This window comes from Epinephelus lanceolatus, chromosome 2 (genome assembly GCF_041903045.1).
Source record: "Epinephelus lanceolatus isolate andai-2023 chromosome 2, ASM4190304v1, whole genome shotgun sequence".
Taxonomy (NCBI): Eukaryota; Metazoa; Chordata; class Actinopteri; order Perciformes; family Serranidae; genus Epinephelus; species Epinephelus lanceolatus.
The window spans coordinates 28,147,267-28,165,593 of record NC_135735.1 but is presented as its reverse complement, the minus strand read 5'-3'; the positions used below and the strand labels follow the sequence as shown (position 1 = coordinate 28,165,593).

Here is an 18,327-nt window from a genome sequence, read left to right as displayed (position 1 = left end):
GGTAAAGTGTCCCATAGGGACTTAAACAGAGCTGCAATTACTAATTTATTACTTGTCAACTATTAAATAAATTTCAATCTAATTTAAAAAAAAAAAGTCAATTCTTAAATAACAGCTTCTATTTTTTGTTTTCTTTTCTTACATATGACGGTAAACTGAATATCTTCTCTTTGTGGACAAAATGAGGCATTTGAGGACACCATCACAGACTTTGGGAGACATTGATCAACACTTTCCCCATTAATTTCTGACATTTTATCAAGCAAACAACTGATACATGAACTAAGAAAACAATCAACAGAGTATTTGACTAAGAAACAAATTGTTAGTTGCAGGCATAGTCTTAACTGAAGTAGATAATTACAAATTACTATTTCCAAAAATAATGAAAATTTGTTTACTTATTGTAAATACAGCAGTATCTCTTTTCAAAATGTTTCCCTTGCGTCACTCAGTTTAAATTTCCCTGTATTCTAAAGTTGAAATATTACAACTCCTCGGTAGCCATTTCTTGATTAACACAGTTGTTCCCTTGTTATGATTATTTAAGACTGTTTTCCTCAATAAATTTCCACAAAGGGGAAAAATGCACATCAAAGCCCTCAGTGACTTCTTTAAATGTCTTGTTTTATAATACCATAGAAAAATACACACAAGTACATTTATTTGACACTGACATGTACAAAAATGGAGGCAGTTTTCATCTACAGCCAGCATCCTAAATTAAATTAAATACACACATATTTCAAACAGAAGATACACATGAAACCTTGATGCATTTCATATGTACGGAGCTAACTCAAGTCTCACTCAAATATATAGGCCTTTAAAAAAGCTGAGTAAACCTCAGTTAGCTTCAAACAGACCTCAGCATCCTGTGAACATGATTTCTGAGAGAACTGTCTTTTGAGTAATGAAGAGCCTGGTGAGTGAGCACAAGCCTCGGTCCAAGGCCAATCAGATGCTCAGTCCAAGGCTTTAGATCTTGGGACGAGATCCAGACCTGTTCAGCAGGGCCTTGATCTCGTGGATCAATAGTCCATGAACTGTCCCTTGTTCGAACCAGGCTGCAGATTAGAACGCAGTTTGTACATGCAGTTAAGAGAGTCCAGGAGGAACGCTCGGATGGTGTTGATCTCCATCAGAGTCAGGTTGTCCAGCTGTAGAGGGAAAGGGAAGCAGAGGGAGACAGTGTTAAACATGTAAAAATAATATCTTCCTCTAATGACTGCTGTGAACACTTGCGCTCATATCTGCTGGATCTTAGTACGACAGGCAAACAGGAAGCACTGGGGTCACAAGATGAGGATAAAAAGATAATCCCACTTATTTTGCAAGACACTGTGACTGTGGCTGTAAATCCTCCAAGGATCAACTTTACCTGATGAATACTCAGGTTGTCATCACTTGAAGAATTCCTAGGTGCTTACATTTCCTTAAATTGAACAAAACCTCCACTGACCATTTTTTGGACCTAGGCTACAAAACCAAAACATATTTACTTTCCCATCACAGCAGAGGAAGAAGTCCAGAAAATATCCACATTAAAGACACTAAAGCTACTGATTTTTGGCATTTCTCCTTTTTAAAAAATGCTGAATAATTTTTAATAATTAATTAACAGTTTTCTGACACTAAATGCTCAGTGTGAGATTCTTCATCATCAGTTTTACCTTGGCGTGAGCCTCCAGCTGACTAATGAAGCTGTCGGCAGAGAGGCGGAGTTTGGCAATACGCGTGTCCCAGATGTCTTTGACTAGTGTGCGGATCTCATCTGCTTTGGGGATGTTGTCAGACGCACTGCAGAGACACACAAACCACCATGTAAAGTAGAGCGTCACATACACAGACAATAAGAGAGCATTTAATTACTGTAAACACCATGAGCACTGTGAGACGGATGCTCTTATTTCTGCGTTGGGATTACTTCACTTTAAACAACTCACTAGTTCAGCAGCAGTTTGGTCAGCTCCATGTAGTAAGGGCTGGGAACAGGCGTGAAGGTGTCCTCTTTCCTCTCAAGCTCGCGTATCTCCTCCAGTTTCTCTGCACAGCATCAAAGCAGGAACGTCAGAAACAGTAATTTGATTAAGCACATTGCCAAATGGAAGAAATCAGCATAAATGACAACATCTCGCAGACGTGCCAGTCACACAAGTTCCAGTATTTTCAGCATCTTGTGCTCAAGATTTTATTTCTGAAGTGCTGGCATCTGTGCTCATTTAACGACGACAGTGAAATAGCAACTGACAGGGTTCCTACATATTTTCCATTTCAAAATGCCATACTTTCCTAGAGTCCAATTTCCAGATCTCTTGGTAGATTTTTCAGACCATATTTGACATCTAAGTACAAATGTTTTTTATGTAAATAAATGGTTTTAAAATCCAACTTTTAAAATGCATGTTACAATCTGACTAAATATGCTATTGTGGTGCCAAACACCAAACCTGGACAAGTTTATCTCTGCCCTAAGAGGAAGTAAACTAACTGGTGCTTCCTATACTAGTGTTTTTTTCCCTTAACATATCGAATAAATAATATTCTATTATTATTTCCACCCATATTTTTGAATCTCCATTCAAATCATTTCATTTTCATAGCATCTGTGCTGCATTGTTTGTTCACTGTGTCCGTGGAAACGATGATGAATGCAGCAATAAAAGGTATGGCTTCCTTATGCAGAATAAAAAGTCTGTTTACTTTTCTGATAACTACATCCCTGCATAACTCATAAATGTTAAGACAGGCTTAATATGTGGCTATTTGTGTTGCTATGTATATATGCAATTTAAAAACGTTGCCGCATTATCTGCCATTAAAAACATCAATTTCTTTTAAGAAATTCTGAATTTTATATTTTAGAAAACAGAATAGGCACGACAGTCTGGAATCAAACATTTTTAGATACTGTCTTTTCATTTTTAAATACTTAACCAGATTATTTATCCTGCTGGCAATATTCTATATATCTACAAACCTGTGCGTCCTGTGCCGCAATGGTTTCTTAGGGTGATATATCTTATTCTTTAGACCTGCATAGTCGTCCAAACACAACTAAGAACACACCAATGAGCCATACTGTTGCACTGACAGACATGTGCCTGCATTTTGATGAACATAAACAGTTTATGTCCCACATACACACTGTCCTGCTGCTGTAAACAGTCTGGAACAAATTCACTATTTAATCTTGTTTGAGTAACATTGGCCGACAAAAGTCTAAATGTCTCAGGACATTATTTGTACTTTTTAAAAATTCGACTCTAAATGTGCTATCTTATTTTTAGATTATATATCTTTAGTGAGAAATGGAGATGTGCAAATAACAGCATAAGCTTGTTTCCCTCCTGTGAAGCACAGTTTTAATACACTGTCACTGGTGCTATGGAAAGCGCTCTATTCAGTTTGACAGTTTTGAAAGTTTTGCAGTTAAACTATGTTATTGTGCTAAAAAGAATAACTGAGAAGACAACAGATGTGACTGCTGCAGTAGCACCCCTGCAGACCTTGCTCATATGTTCTATCTTTGTCTCACACTAAAGAGCTTGTGGGCCTACAGTTTTGGAACCTTGTCTGAGATTTTAAAAGAGGATCTGCAACCCTGCACTCTCACAGCAGTGTTTGGGGCTCTAGAGGACCTTAGTTCTCTGGTCACTGGACAAGCTGATGTAGTGGCGTATGCGTCTCTATTAGCTCGTCGCCCTAATCCCTGTCATCCTCTGTCTGGCTTTAAGACCTGGTATTTTCTCTTAAACTTGAGAGGATAAAATTCACTCTTAGTGGCTCTGAAGACTGTTTTTATAAGAAATGGCAATGCTTGATAGTTTATTTAATAGCCTTCAAACAGTCCCTCCTGAACGGGAGAGAAATATTATGTAATTGTACATTATTGCTATTCACTCTCATGCACTATTACTCAAAAGACCTTCTCCTCTTCTATCCTTTCTTTTATTTACTTATCCCCCTTTTTTCAACTGTATTTGATTTTTTTTTATATGGAATCAGTGTCACTGTGTGTTCAACCTGTTTCTCCATGGACTTTCAAGGTAGGGGCAGGAGGAGATGGGTGGGAGATGGGGAGGGATGTTTGTTACGACAATAAAAAAAAATGAAGAGAAAAGCATTGTTTCAGTTATAATTCTGTATGACTTGTAGTTGTCCTCAACAAAAAATGTTAGCAAAAAAAAAAAAAAAAAAACAGAATAACGGAGAAAACTGTGATGAACACTCAAAGGACAAAATTTTAAATATGAGAAAATTTTCACCTGATACCCAATAATAAGGAGTAAAATCAGTAAGTTAAATTAATGAACACCATGCTCCGACCACATTGACATTCAGTGTTGTTTAAATATCTATCATGAAGTTAACACATGAGCCCAGAGTGACACTGATCCTTCACTACACCAGTAAGGTACATTAAGGCTTTGCACCTACATTTAATGCAGCATTTCTGTAGTAGTAGTAGTAGTAGTAGTAGTATCAGTAGTATTACAGATATTATAATGACACACAAGCTTGTTGAACTTAAACTGCACACATGAAACTAATGAGGTTTGGGTCTTCGGACCGTCTTAAAGGGCTGCTAAACATTTTGCAATCCACCAGATGTTACTGTGTTTGCTGCCTGTGAAGCCCCAAAGCTTCAAATGTTTTTCAGCACTAACAGAAAGAAAACCCCAGAGCTTCATCAGGCTTCATTTACCCATCCCCTGCAGGATCCAACAATGTCTGGGGCTGAGTGCCACAGAAAGGGTAAGGAAGTCTTAAAGTATCATGAGACAGACTGACGTGTAGCTGTTTTTTGTCTTTTTGTGGTATTTGTTGACAAAATGAAAACAATAAAATAATGCCAGCCCTATCCTGAGGCTCACAAGACTTTAATCTACACTGGGTTTTAAGTAGATAGTAACAACCTAACAAATGTCACAACTGATTCGCCTTGAAGCAGATCATCTTGTTGTATTGCCTGTGTCTGATTCTGGATGGCTGTCATCTTAAATCTTTTTTTTATACTACAAAACATTGAGTCTATAACTTTTGTATATGAAGAAGAACATTTAAAGTTTACTCTCTTAAAACTCTGACATGTTAATTACACAAACATAAGTTAAATGCAAATCCTACTGGAGATCCCAAAGTTTCTAAGAATACTACATATATAAGGCTGAATTTAGGTTTATGTGTTACAGTTATGAAAAACATGGAATGATGCAGCCATGGATTAAACATTAAGTCTTAGTTTGTGAATATGTCACTCAATGTAAGGTTTATATGCCCTAAATAAAGAGTTGTAGCACACAAGAGAAGTTAATTCAAAGTGTTCACTGCATCTCACCAACATCCATCCAGGCAGGAGGAACAATCCTACACTTCTGTCTCTGCTTCAGGTTGAGGGCGAGCCACACAGGGACATCAACAGGCAGCCCAGGGTTGAAGGGACCCAGGTCACCCTGAGGACACAGATTTTAGCACCCAGTAAATCACACAAAGAGCCATCTGACTCCAGTGTGCACAAACATATAACCACTGGTGAGTGTACATTAACCTTACAGGTGATCTGTCTAAATATACTGACGTCACACTGTAGCTACTAAGCAACTGTTAGGTCTGGCACATGCTAGCATTAAGCTAATGTGGCTAACATTGTGTGAATTATCAGTATGAGGCCAAACACCAACTGTTTAACCGTGTACAATAACACCATGACAAACACACTGAAACGTCACTTACTCACCCCGATCAGATAGATCCTGTCTAAACTGAAATTAGGTATTATCGTCACCATCTCTTTCTCGGCGAGGAACTCTACCTCAGATGCATCCATGGCTCTCTGTTTTAATAGATAAATTTGTTTCGGAAAACTTCTACCCTCACATTTGCACTGCTTCTCGTTCCCGCGCTGCAGCCTGAACGAACCTACAAGGAATACATAGGACGAGACAGCTACGTCATCAGCAGACACTGTATTGTTGCGCGGTGGTGACGTTTTACCGTCGTGTGCACTTCAACAACATCGGTTTCTCTTATAAGTAATTATCCCGACTTTGCGTATCTGAATCTTTAGAGAAATTGTACACTGAATGCTATTTTTTAGCACGTCAAGGGTCGGTTGGTAACGACGCAACTGTCTATTCCTTCATTATTTGCTTTGCTTGGCCCGGAACATAGGAACCGGAAGTAAGACGTAGGTCATGTGACATCAGCGACAGTTGCCGGTAAGCGCCACTAGGGGGCGACATTCACCGTGATAAAACTGTGCCTTTACGATTTTACTTTACTAAAGTAGCCTACATAAGTATTACTGTCAAAACGTTTTTATCTTATTTAATTTAATTTAAATTAACTTAATTTAAAAGTACTCGATGTGCACAATGTCCCCTTTTTCATATTGTTATGTTATATATTATAGTATTTGTGTAAGTGGCATATTGATTGTGTAGTTAATGTGGAAGCAACTTCAATCACTATATAGACTACTGTAGCCTTACTGCGATTTAATCTCTAAAATTATATATTGTAAACTGATTTTTTTGCTATGTAAATATGCATACTAAAGTAAAAAGTACAATAATTTCACCCTGAAATGTTGTGTATAATAGTACCCCTAAATATGGTTTATTACTACTAGCCTACTATACACCTAATGGTATCTATAATGCATTGATGATGTCTTATTATCAAGTATTTTATGTGTACTTCAAATCATACTGAATAACCCCTGTGCATATGGAGATGTTTCTTCTTTCCTAGCAAAAGTTAGAGTGGGATATATATATTCATTCCACAAAACATGTCTTTGCCCCACTATCAATTTTATTTTTGTCAATTTCAAAAATTCATATCATGCCTAACAACACTGGTGAATATGGAGAAGTTTCCTCTTTCCCATCTCATCACTCATCTGCCATACAATTTACCCACTCTCACTAATGCACAGTCTCTGCCCTACCATGAAGTATTTTATATTGTGTGTACTTCAGATCATACATTATGACCCTGGTGAATATGGAGATGTTTCTTCTTTCCTAGCAAGAGTTATAGTGGGAAACACAATCTGTCAGGCTGTGTTTTTGATCTGTCATAAAATATATCCCCTCTCTATAATACACAGGTGATGCCCCACTATCAAGATTTTTACATTCCTCCTTTGTAATGTATCTGGCATTTTTAAAATTATGTCATTTCCCACCAGGATTTCTGGTGTACAGAGGTACTCAATTTATCTATTGCCATTTTCTCCTGTATTTTCTATAACATATTATTCTCCATTCTACCAGTTCTGAGCAGGTAACATATGACCCTGAAACACATTACTGATACAGCAGCAAAGGAATTAATATTATCCTTAATGCACAATTTTAAAGCCCAACAAAACTTGACCAAAAGCTGAAACCCTGGAGCATGTGGGTGAGTGTTTTTAAACTTGTTTCTGACCTTTTCTTAACTGTTAAGACAGTGATAAGACACTGAGCAAGATAATTTACTTAACAAAACGAGTCTGACAAAGACTTAGTTTCAAAAGTTGGTTTCATTGTACATTCAGTTCATAAAATTTCTGTAAAAAATGTGACATCCAATAATTATTTATGTAATTAGCTCTTACTGATTCATCCTAATCTCAAATAATCTCAAATACAAAGATAAGTCCTCATGTTAAGTATTTAAATGTTTTAACATTACTTATTAAATAGTAGGATTTAGAGTGGGCAATTAAGTATGAACAAAAACTATGATCTAATTCTTACAACAGATAACCAACATGAAACAAAATTCACACATTCCTGTAATCAGATTCAGCGTGTTGCATTTCTGAACAAACCTCCAAGAAAGAAAGCCAAAATGCCAATGTGTGTATATGTATCACCCACAATGACATTCTGAAGCGCACCAGGGACAAGAACAGGAGACATACATCATAGAAATATTTGCATTAATAATTTAAAAGTCGAAGCTCTTAACTCAATCATCCTGTTGTTATTACTGGTGCATCTGCAGAAGAACTCAATGCATGTGATTTACAGTCAGAGAAGACAAAACTTAAGATTCCTGTCTCTCTGGTTCTACGTCATCTAAATACTCTTCTTTTTTAATTTAATATGTGTTTAATGTTTAATCAAACTGCCCACAAACATCTTCAGAGTACAGTTTACATGTGAATTTTGTTTCAGGGCTTTAAACAAACTAGGCATTTCATAAAAACACATATCTTTATCAATCTCAGTAGTACAATCATCTCCTTAAATGTTTTAATAATTTAGGACTTGATCTCTGCATGGCTACTGGCTGTAAAATTTAAGAGGAAAAAATAGATCAAAGACTCTAGAATTTAACTTTATGCACACGACTATGAATAAACACAAACCATTGCAGAAAAAGAAAACATTAAGTTGCAGTCAAAAACACAATTGCCTCCATCACCTCAGCATCACCTCGCAAAGGCAGACACATGCCAACAGTGCACATATGGCGCTTGCCCTTGAGAGATTTCGGCCTAACCGGTCAATGCTCCGCAAGTTGCCCTCAGTACGAGGGGCTTTTGATGGAACAGTGAACATGCGTTCAGCATTTTTGTACTCCTGTGCTACACGATAGGTAGCATCATGCATACTGAAACGGCGGCAACATCAGTCTTCGTGTCCATGGTGCTCCGGACCGACTCTCTTAGCACAGATCCAGGACGGACTTGTTGATCACAGGGTTGGTCCAGTCGTTCCTCAGATCATCCAAGTGATTGTCAAAGTCAATCAAGTTCTCGTACGACCTGCCCTCTAACAGAGCAGATGTGATTTTCTGTGCTTCGCTCCAGTCCTCAAAACACTCACTGGAAGACAGAGGAAAACATCAGTTTAGCAATTGCACCTATAACACATCTACACAATTTTATACTGAGGCTGTGGTCGAGGTTGCACACTCAGTACAGTCTTCAGTGAAATAGCTCTGAACACAGAGACACTTACTGAGTTACATCTCTGCTTTTCCACTTGTTTTCATGATGGTCATAGATATGCACAATGGGCTCAAAACAGCTCATTGTTAATCTACTGTTGTCCAGCTGAGGGAAGAACACAGAAAAAAATACGAGGGATTAAAGCACCACACCAATATTTCACATTTCAGGGAAATCACTACTAATTCTGTAAACTTTACGATGCTGTTAAACATTTTAAAAATGTGCCATATAATTATAGATTGATTGTGTTTCTAATACCTTCCAGATACCCGACTGCATTTCGTCATTTCGCCTGTACATTATTAACATATATTCCAGAAATTGCTTTATGTATGTAACCTATCACAATGAAAATATTGTTGCTTTTCATTCAAATAACACTAGCACTGGATGATGACACAGGATTTAGTGACATCTAGCAGTCTGCAATCCTTACTGAAACTTCTCCCATGTACCAAGTGTGAACTCCTGGTTACAATTCCTTCAGAGTTCACTGTTCAAGTGGTTTTTACTGGTGGCCAAAATATCTGCAGGGGTTTCTTCCTCACCCAAACAAACAGACCAGGTGATTGAAACCAGTAAAAGACACTGATTAAAGCACTTTCATGTTACAAATCAGTGTTTTTCCTACGCTGTCTCAGACCTGCTGCTGGCTCAGCACGTGCTAATGTGTGCTCTGCCTTCCCTCTGATAACTAAAGATCCAGACGTTCAGGAGGTTTTTCCCAGTGGCCAAATTATCCAGTGATTACCCAGTGATTTTATCCAGTAAAAACACTGATTAAAGCATTTTCACGTTTAAAAATGAACTGAACCTTAAAGAGCACAGACTTTTTGAAAAAGCATCTTCAAGATCCATGCATGTAGGTGCAAGTGAGAGGCACCAGCATCCTTAACTTGAGAGGCAGCACATTTACAGCAGCCTAAAAATGCAAGAACATACCAAACTCACATAAACCCTTTTCAGTTTGTTTGTAAATGAATGTTCCTTGTTATCACTAAACTGCATATCAAATCTCAGACTGTGGAGCTGAATGCTTGCTGTGACAAGTGACCCATTTAAGATCCTCAGACTATGTAAGTTGATTTTTTTTCTTCACCATACTTAACTAAAACTAATGGCTGCCTGGAAGGTAGGGTGAACACATTTCTTTAACTAAAATTGCACCAAATGTTTTGAAAATTCAGAAAGTCAGCAGTTAATAATAACGTGAAATATGTCTACAAAAAAAAAAAACATACCAGCACAGATCATTAACACCAGCCTAATCATGTACTATTACCATAACAATTGCTGCGTCACTGAAGTTCTCAGAGATTCTGGCAGCCACTTTTTCTGCAACTTGGTTGGGTCTGCAAGAGAGAGGACAAAATAGTTAGTGCATCAGAGCCCAGAGGAGTTTGGGGCGTGGTTTGAAGCTGGTTGTTTTCCTGTTGGTGTGCATTCTGATATCGGTACCTTGAATCCTTTGTGCGTTCATTGGCTTGATAATATGCAGCGATGACGTAGTTATTTTCTTTACACCAAGTATCGATCTGGCATAGGAGCAGAAGTGAAACCAACGTGAATGGACAGAAGGACAGCAGAGGTAAGACCAAGACCATTTTCAATAAGAGAAACAAAGACATGGAACTACACTTGATGACACTGTACTTAAATTAATGTAATCTAAAACCCTGCAATAAAACAATTGATTTTAAAGGTTGGAATGATTAGTTTTTAATTGTTCAACATTACTGTCATTTTGTGGTGCCATTTTGTTATTCTAAGAGGTGATTCTAATATTTAGTTTACCCTAAATTATATAGATAGGAGGGGCACAATATTAAAAACACCTGTTGTGTAAGGCAGTGCAATTCAACAGCACCACAGCCTACCATGTGACCATGAAGTTTAATCACAGCACCTTTAAACAGTATCAACAAAAGCTGAACTTTTGTTTTGCATGGCTGGTGTATCAGACTGTACTAGTTTTAGCTAGGTGAACCCAATACACTTAAAACTGAGTGTATATTTTATTTGACGGCTACTTACCAGTTTCAAAGCTACTTCTAGCATTGGTGCCAGAGCAAGAGTACCGTGAAACAGCGGCACACAGTCCACACACAAGACAGGTTCACTGTGGCTGTCTTTCTTTTTCTCCTTCGTTTTTTCTGCCACCAGTAATCCATTAACGGCGCAGTGGGGATACTTGGCAGCATGTAAAACCAGTTTACAGTAAGCCTGGCTTGTGAGCTGAATAGGCATGTTTATAAGGAAATCGACACAGTCTGTAAAAAGACAGCTCCTGTCAGAGAAGTTGAGTGGCTACAAGTAGAGCAGAGACCGCTGCCTGTGCTGCTACCGTTAGTTAACGTCACATATAATGCCCAGAGGAAAGTGGATATCTACCTCAGCAGTCACCTTACTGCTAAAATATGTGGCTGACGCTATGCCTGCTAACACCAACATGTAACGTTTAGCTTTACTATTAGCAAAAAATACAAATTTCTTTTCATGCCGAATTAATTACTCAAGAAATCTAACTAGCCATCGAAGCTAATCTTACTTCCACCTTCGACTCGTTTCTGCAGCACCGGTGGTGCCGTAAATCAGAACGGATATGCCGTAAAACGGCTCCTCTTAAGGGGACTTACGTCTTTCCGGTCTCAGTTTACCTCCTTTCAGATCAACGGCTAACGGGAGCAAGAAAGAGACAGTAGGTCGGTCATTTTATCAACAACATCATCCTATGCACATAGGAATACATCACACTCTATCACTTACACGCACTGTGACATTGTACTTATTAAAATTGTAAGTAATGGACTAAAACTGATCGGTGATTTTAACCGAAATAATTAACTGTGTACAAGTGACTTTGTCAGAGCGGACCGAGGCTAGGACGGGCTAACTTCCCGGCTAACTGTCATTAGCTTCTAGCATCAGATTTGTCAAGGCAGATGTGTTGAGCAGACAGTAGTGAAATGTTTTAAATGTGGCTCGTATACATTCAGTCTCCGTAAATGGGATGTTGTTGAATTGTACAGTACTGGCTGAAAGAAACTGGTATTTAGGGGATTATTTTTCCCAGGCGCTATGACCTTGTGTTTGCAGCTAACGCTAACGTTAGCTTGGCTTTACGGAGTAACTACCGGTAGACCTTTGGATTGGACACAGTCTCATCACCATTAGCACAATTTAACGCACACGTACAAAAGTAGTCCGTGACGTTTTATGGAAGCTATTATAACGTGATTTAGTTTGCATGTAGGTATTTAAGACAACTGCAAATGTAGGACATTGTATTTTATATTTGATACCAAGTAATTCTTCTTCAAGTGTCCTACAGCTATGTGCAGCTTAACATAAATTCATCATTTATTCTTAAGTATTTATACGTCTGGTCTCCTGAAGAAACATGATTATTTTTCATTATAATACATATCTATGTATTTATATGTATATGTATATGTATGTATATGTGTGTGTGTGTGTGTGTATATATATGTGTGTGTGTATATATATATATATATATATATATATATATATATATGTACATGTTTACATCTTCATGTTAGGAGGATGTGTAAACATATTGATGTGTTTAAATGTATATGAGTGTACTTAAAGTGTTTGCTTAATGTCCACAGAATGCTGGCCACCAGAGCCCTTCGCCTTATTGGCAAACGTGCCATTTCTACATCTGTCTGTGTACGTGGAGGACATGGTAAGCGTGACCTGAACTAACGTAGTATGTTCTATTCTTGGCAGGCGTTGATAACAATAGATTGAGTTTGTGCCTCACGTAATCAGTGTTTTTTCTTTCAGACTTATACATTAATAATTGGATCGTAGTCAGCATGCATTTTCTGTAAGATACACTCAGTGACCTTTCAGGGGTCCTTTAGGTTCTTTTTTCTCAGAATGCTCAATGTCAGAACGCAAATATTTGTTGAATGTATTTTAGAGTAAAGCAAAGTCCCTCAGCAAATTTGTTTAAAGTGGAGCTACAATTTAATGAATGTTTTTCCCTAAATTAATAAATGTTCATGTCAACTTGTTAAACATTATTTTTTTTCCCACCAAAGTCCAAACAGCCATTTCCATCTTGTAATGTCAGTCTGGGTGGCGTACATCACCTGCTTTATCTCTCATCCCATCTCACAACAAATTCTTAGCTATGTATGTCTGGCACTTGGCTTAAGTTTGATCAGATCAAAGAATTGCCAACCTTTTAAACTGTTTTCCAGCCATCAGAAATGCATTTGAGTGTGCCAATGCTCAGCTGATTTCAGTGTCAGCATAGTTTTCTGTGCCAATATACTGCAAGCACAAGTACTTTCTGGCACTCATTCAGGTATGCTTTATGTTAAAGTTAGTGTGTGATATCTCCTGACCTCTATTAAGTGATGGCACGTACCTTTTAATATATGTGGAAATATCAAGTAACATACTGAATGTTATGTATACATTAAAGTCTGGGTAAGGAACGGGAAGTTATGTGCCAGGGGGCTGAGAGCTGATTTAATGGGTTAGCACACACTCAACCAGAGAGGCGTTTTGCTGACTCTGTTTTGTGCAACAAAATATCTACATATATATAACATAAATTTCAGCAATTATTCAAAGTATCTCTCAATATTTTAATAAGCTTCAGAGTCAGGCTAAAAAAGCAATTTCCTCTAGAAACGAAGGAATACTGCAGGTCAAATGGAGTGAGGTTCAAATGACAAAGAACACAGCAGTGCAGTGCTGACAGCAGTCAACACAGTGTTAAACAGCATAGTCTTACAGAAACAAAACATTTTAGTCTTGGAATACACGTGACATTTCAGAGGAGGTTGACTTGACTGAAAGCATTTTGTGTCAGTGAAACTTAATGAGGCATTCTGTGTCATCCCCTGCAGGTGTTGCTAAGGTAGAGGATTACACTCTCCCTGCCTACTTTGACAGGCGGGAGAATCCCCTCCCGGATATCTGCTATGTGCAGAACCTGAGTCCAGAGCAGGCAACCCTGAAGGAGAAGGAGAAGGGCTCCTGGGCTGCACTCTCTAATGAGGAGAAGATTGCATGTAGGATTTCTCCGCACTGCACTCTGCTTTTTTGAGATGTTCTAATGTTAATAACTATTGATCAAACTGATTTGTTATCAGCAAATTCATGTAGTAATGTGTTAGTGGTATGGATTTTTTCATCTGTTACAGTTGTAATCATCTAGATTTTGTGTTTCCAATGCTCAGTGTACCGCATCAGCTTCAAACAGAGCTTTGCTGAGATGAACCAGGGATCCTCAGAGTGGAAGTCTGTGGTTGCAGGGATGCTTTTCTTCATCGGCATCACTGGCCTGGTTGTGCTCTGGCAGAGGAAGTATGGTATGTCTGCAAAAAAGTAATGGAAAGAAATCTGCAAACCTGTTCAAGATTTAATGTAGAGTAGGGCTGTGCATCTTCACTGGTCTCCCGATTCGATTCGATTACGATTATCCTGTTAACGATTCGATTCGATTCGATTCCACGATGCATCACGATGCACTGCATTCTTAATTTCCTATATTACTGAGCATGGTTACTTTTTTAATCAATTAATACAAGCAGTCAGATAAATATGAACTCCCTTCTTTATTAGAAAGTGCTTCAGGATTACCGGTAAGTAACATCGATGTCTTAATAAACCAAAATAAATGAATTAAATTAAATAAAACAAATACTTCTGCAGGCCAGCTGCAACCTTTAGCAACTGTCCTATACTCAAAAAAGGACACTGAATGTCTTGAATGTGGCAAGCATCAGAAATATGACTTGAGTCTGAACAAAGCAAGCAACAGCAGTATTTCTAACAGTAAATACTAAAATAGCATCAATAAAGCACAGTGTACTTCTTCTTCAAAAACATAAATAACATAAACACAAATAACATAAATGTCAATGTATGAACAGCAAATTAGGCTTTAAACCAAAATAAATTGTAGAGGCCTAGTAGCCAACTACCTATAATCTTTGTGTGAAAATGGTCATCCTCCCTAAACCACACATAAATCTGTCTTCTACTGTAAAACAGGGTACTTCCTGAATGTGGCAAACATCACAATGTGTCTGAACACAACAAACCACAGGTAGCAATGAACTACTAGTTTATACAGTGTAGTGTACTGTTTTATGATATCAAAAATGTTAACAGAAGCTCCTAATATTAAATCCAATTGTAAACTGAAATAAAGAGTATAGGCCTAGCCTACCCATTGTGTGGAAATGGTCAATCCTCAAAAACAAAGCATTCTAGTGCTGTAATCTACAAAAAGGTTTTCAAATAGCAGCACTGGACACAGGGCACTTCCTGAATGTGCCAAATATCACAAACATGGCTCACTGATCAGCATTTGGGAATTTGTAGGTTCTGCTGTAAGAACACCAGTTGATCCACATGTTCTGGCTTGAGAGCACTTCTCTTTGCAGTGACAACATCTCCTGCAGTGGAGAAAACTCGCTCTGCAGACACGCTTGTGCCTGGGATACACAAGTACCGCTTTGACAGCTGAGAGAGGAGGGGAAATGTGACCTCCTGGACACGCCACCAGTTTAAAGGATCCTCAGTTAGAGGGAGAGCTGGGGCTTTACAGTATCTCTCCATTTCCTCTTCAGCCCTGGCATAGGGGGTCTTTGGTTCTACTGTACCTTCAGTGTCAGTGAAGGACTGTCCCAGCAAACTCACAAGCAGTGATGATGGGGCCTTTCTTTTGGGAGCAGAGGGGCTGTCCTCTGTGGGTCTCTCTTCTTCCAGAGTCCCCATTCCCCCAGGCGCTTCATCCACTTCTGTCCTCCTGAGTGTCCTCTCATTCTTGGTTTGAACAAAAGAACACAAAAAAGAAAATTGCATTAAACTAACAGTTAGCACTTATTCTGTCAAGCTCACATTTATTAGGATAATTTTTTTCTGTCTTATAAAAACTTTCACTCTTTGTAACTACTATTAATACTATTATGAGCATTTTAAGTTTGTTTTAATAAATTTTACATGAAACCTGGTAAAATTACCTCCAAAGATGCAGCCTCCTTGGTCACTCCTCTGTAGATCTCCAGTCTCTCCTCCTCTGTTAGAAAGGGCAGTCCCTTAAAACGGGGATCCAGGGCAGAGGCTGTATGAAGGATCTTCTTCTCTGCCTCACTGTTGTACCTCTTCAGGAGATCTGTCTTGATGGCATTCTTGATCTCGTGGATCATGGGTGAGTCTCCGATGGTGTCTGTCATGTTCTGGAGAAGCTGTGCATGTATTGGAGCAATGAGAGACACTGTTGGGTTGCTCTCTTCTGACATCAGTGTGGTTGCATCCTTCATTGGCTTTAATGCACTCACAGCGTCCTCTGCATTTGACACATCTGTTTCATTGAGAGTGCAGAGGTCTGACTGTCCTCTCCTCACCTCTGGAGACAGCAAGGTGGCACAGATTGCAGGTTGTTGCTCCAAGAACCTCTCGACCATGTCGTATGCACTGTTCCACCTTGTGGCAACATCAGTTAGCAGCTTATGATTTTTCAGGCCCAGACATTTCTGTTTCACTTTCAAAGTGTGGTTCGCTATAGTGCTGCGGTGGAAGAATGTTGTTATCCGTCGCACTCTGCCCAGAAGCCTGGAGAGCGTGGACACCTGAAGCGCCCTCTGGGACGCGAGATTCAGCGTATGGGCAAAGCATTTCACATGAGGGAATTTTCCGACTTGAGCTGCAACAATCATATTAGACGCGTTGTCTGTCACCAGCACTACATCTTTCTCTGACAGCTGCCATTCTTCCACAACATGAGACAGCAGCTCGGCCAGATGAGCACCTGTGTGAGACTTGTACACGGCTCTCGTTTGCAGCACGTGCGACAAAATCTGCCAGTCCTCGTTAACGTAATGCACCGTTACTGTTAAATAAGACTCGGTCGCAACAGACATCCAGGAATCACATGTTATGGCTACTCGACTAGCTTGGCTCATTGACGCCATTACCTGGCCTTTAGTTTCATTGTAGAGTGCAGGTATGACTTTGTCTGTGAAGTGGCTACGTGAAGGAAGCTTATACCGTGGCTCCAGCGTCTTCAACAGGTGGCGAAACCCGGAGTTTTCCACAACCGAATAAGGCCGTAGATCCTTAGCTATGAAAGCCGCCACAGACTGGGTGATTCTTTTAGCTTTCTCAGCATTCGGCGGCAAAATTGACAGTTTTTCATCAATTCTTGGCTGAGCTGGATCCGGTCTTTCCTTCACGGTGGCAGGCGTTAGCTTCTCGGAGTGAAAACGGCTAACGTGATTCCTCAAGTTAGTTGTATTTCCAAGATATTTAATTTTTGTGTGACAAACTTTACACACAGCGTGCGTCTTGTCCAGTTCGTGCTTCCCGGTAATTTCATAAAATCCGAAATGTGCCCAGATGTCCGCTTTCAAAATACTAGGTGCGTTTTTTATTACTGGCTCTCGATGAGTTTCGTCTGCCTCCGCCATATTGCACTGATGTTGTTCTCCCACAATTCAATGCGATGTTACTATGACGACGTTATTTTGAAATCGACAACTTTATTAACCAGTCGCGACCGGAAAATCAAGCAGCAACGTGAGGATGCTATAATCGATTATGCTCAGTCAGTGCATCGATGCACAATCGTCCATATCCGCATCGCGATGCATCGTAGAAATGATTAATTTCAACACCCCTAATGTAGAGATGCCTCTTTTTTCCATTATAACCGATTCAAACAGAGGAATGTAATTATCATCTTTATTACACTGGTTGCATTCTAATTAAGCACGTGACATATTGTCTCTTTACAGTGTATGGACCCGTCCCACACACATTTGAGGCCGAGTACAAAGAGAAGGAGCTGCAGAGGATGTTGGACATGAGAATCAACCCAGTGGAGGGCTTCGCCGCCAAATGGGACTACGAAAACAACCAGTGGAAAAAGTAAAGGAGCCAGAGGACCATAATACATACTTGAAGACAAAGACAGACCAACTCAAAGATACAAGAATACTCATATTTCTGTATTTATCAGTTGTCCACATTACCTCAGTTTGTGCATTTTGGAAGACCTCTTCCTCTTAAGGTCATCATGTATTATAGGAGTAAGAATAAAATGGTTAAACTCATAAAATGTCTCAATTGTGTTGACTCCTGTTACTCCTATGTAAAAACGCTTTCACAGTTAATGACTGTTTCATATATAAAATTAGAAGGACTAGACTTCACCCTCACCATTTCTCATACAACAAACATCAGCCGCATCAGTAAATAACTGTCAGTGTAATTTTCATAGTTAAAGAGCTAGTGTGTCTTTATTTGTATGTCATCTTATGGGTTATTCGGTGACATGGGTCATAAAAAGTACTTAAAAATCTCTAAGTAGTTGGCCAGGG

At 39.0% G+C, this 18,327-nt stretch overlaps 3 protein-coding genes across 4 annotated transcripts; 1 reads left to right on the top strand and 2 right to left on the bottom strand.

Moving 5' to 3' along the window:
- Positions 1 to 606: 606 nt before the first annotated feature.
- Positions 607 to 6,146, bottom strand: gins2 (GINS complex subunit 2). The gene is made up of 5 exons (XM_033618974.2): positions 5,741 to 6,146; positions 5,342 to 5,456; positions 1,947 to 2,046; positions 1,674 to 1,800; positions 607 to 1,160 (listed from the first exon to the last, which is right to left on the bottom strand). Exons 1-5 carry the CDS (start codon positions 5,828 to 5,830, stop codon positions 1,032 to 1,034), a joined length of 561 nt encoding a protein of 186 aa, XP_033474865.1. The 5' UTR covers positions 5,831 to 6,146; the 3' UTR covers positions 607 to 1,031.
- Positions 6,147 to 7,515: 1,369 nt separating this feature from the next.
- emc8 (ER membrane protein complex subunit 8) lies at positions 7,516 to 11,542 on the bottom strand. Its single transcript, XM_033627072.2, has 5 exons — positions 10,991 to 11,542; positions 10,415 to 10,491; positions 10,239 to 10,308; positions 8,964 to 9,058; positions 7,516 to 8,827 (listed from the first exon to the last, which is right to left on the bottom strand). Exons 1-5 carry the CDS (start codon positions 11,201 to 11,203, stop codon positions 8,668 to 8,670), a joined length of 615 nt encoding a protein of 204 aa, XP_033482963.1. The 5' UTR covers positions 11,204 to 11,542; the 3' UTR covers positions 7,516 to 8,667.
- Positions 11,543 to 11,562: 20 nt separating this feature from the next.
- On the top strand, positions 11,563 to 18,065 carry cox4i1 (cytochrome c oxidase subunit 4I1). 2 transcript variants are annotated; one of them, XM_033627094.2, is made up of 5 exons: positions 11,563 to 11,658; positions 12,589 to 12,665; positions 13,846 to 14,010; positions 14,179 to 14,310; positions 17,743 to 18,065. In XM_033627094.2, exons 2-5 carry the CDS (start codon positions 12,590 to 12,592, stop codon positions 17,877 to 17,879), a joined length of 510 nt encoding a protein of 169 aa, XP_033482985.1. In that variant the 5' UTR covers positions 11,563 to 11,658; position 12,589; the 3' UTR covers positions 17,880 to 18,065. The 2 variants fall into 2 exon arrangements, with proteins under 2 accessions (XP_033482985.1, XP_033482994.1); XM_033627103.2 differs by having other exon boundaries at positions 11,613 to 11,654.
- Positions 18,066 to 18,327: the final 262 nt, after the last annotated feature.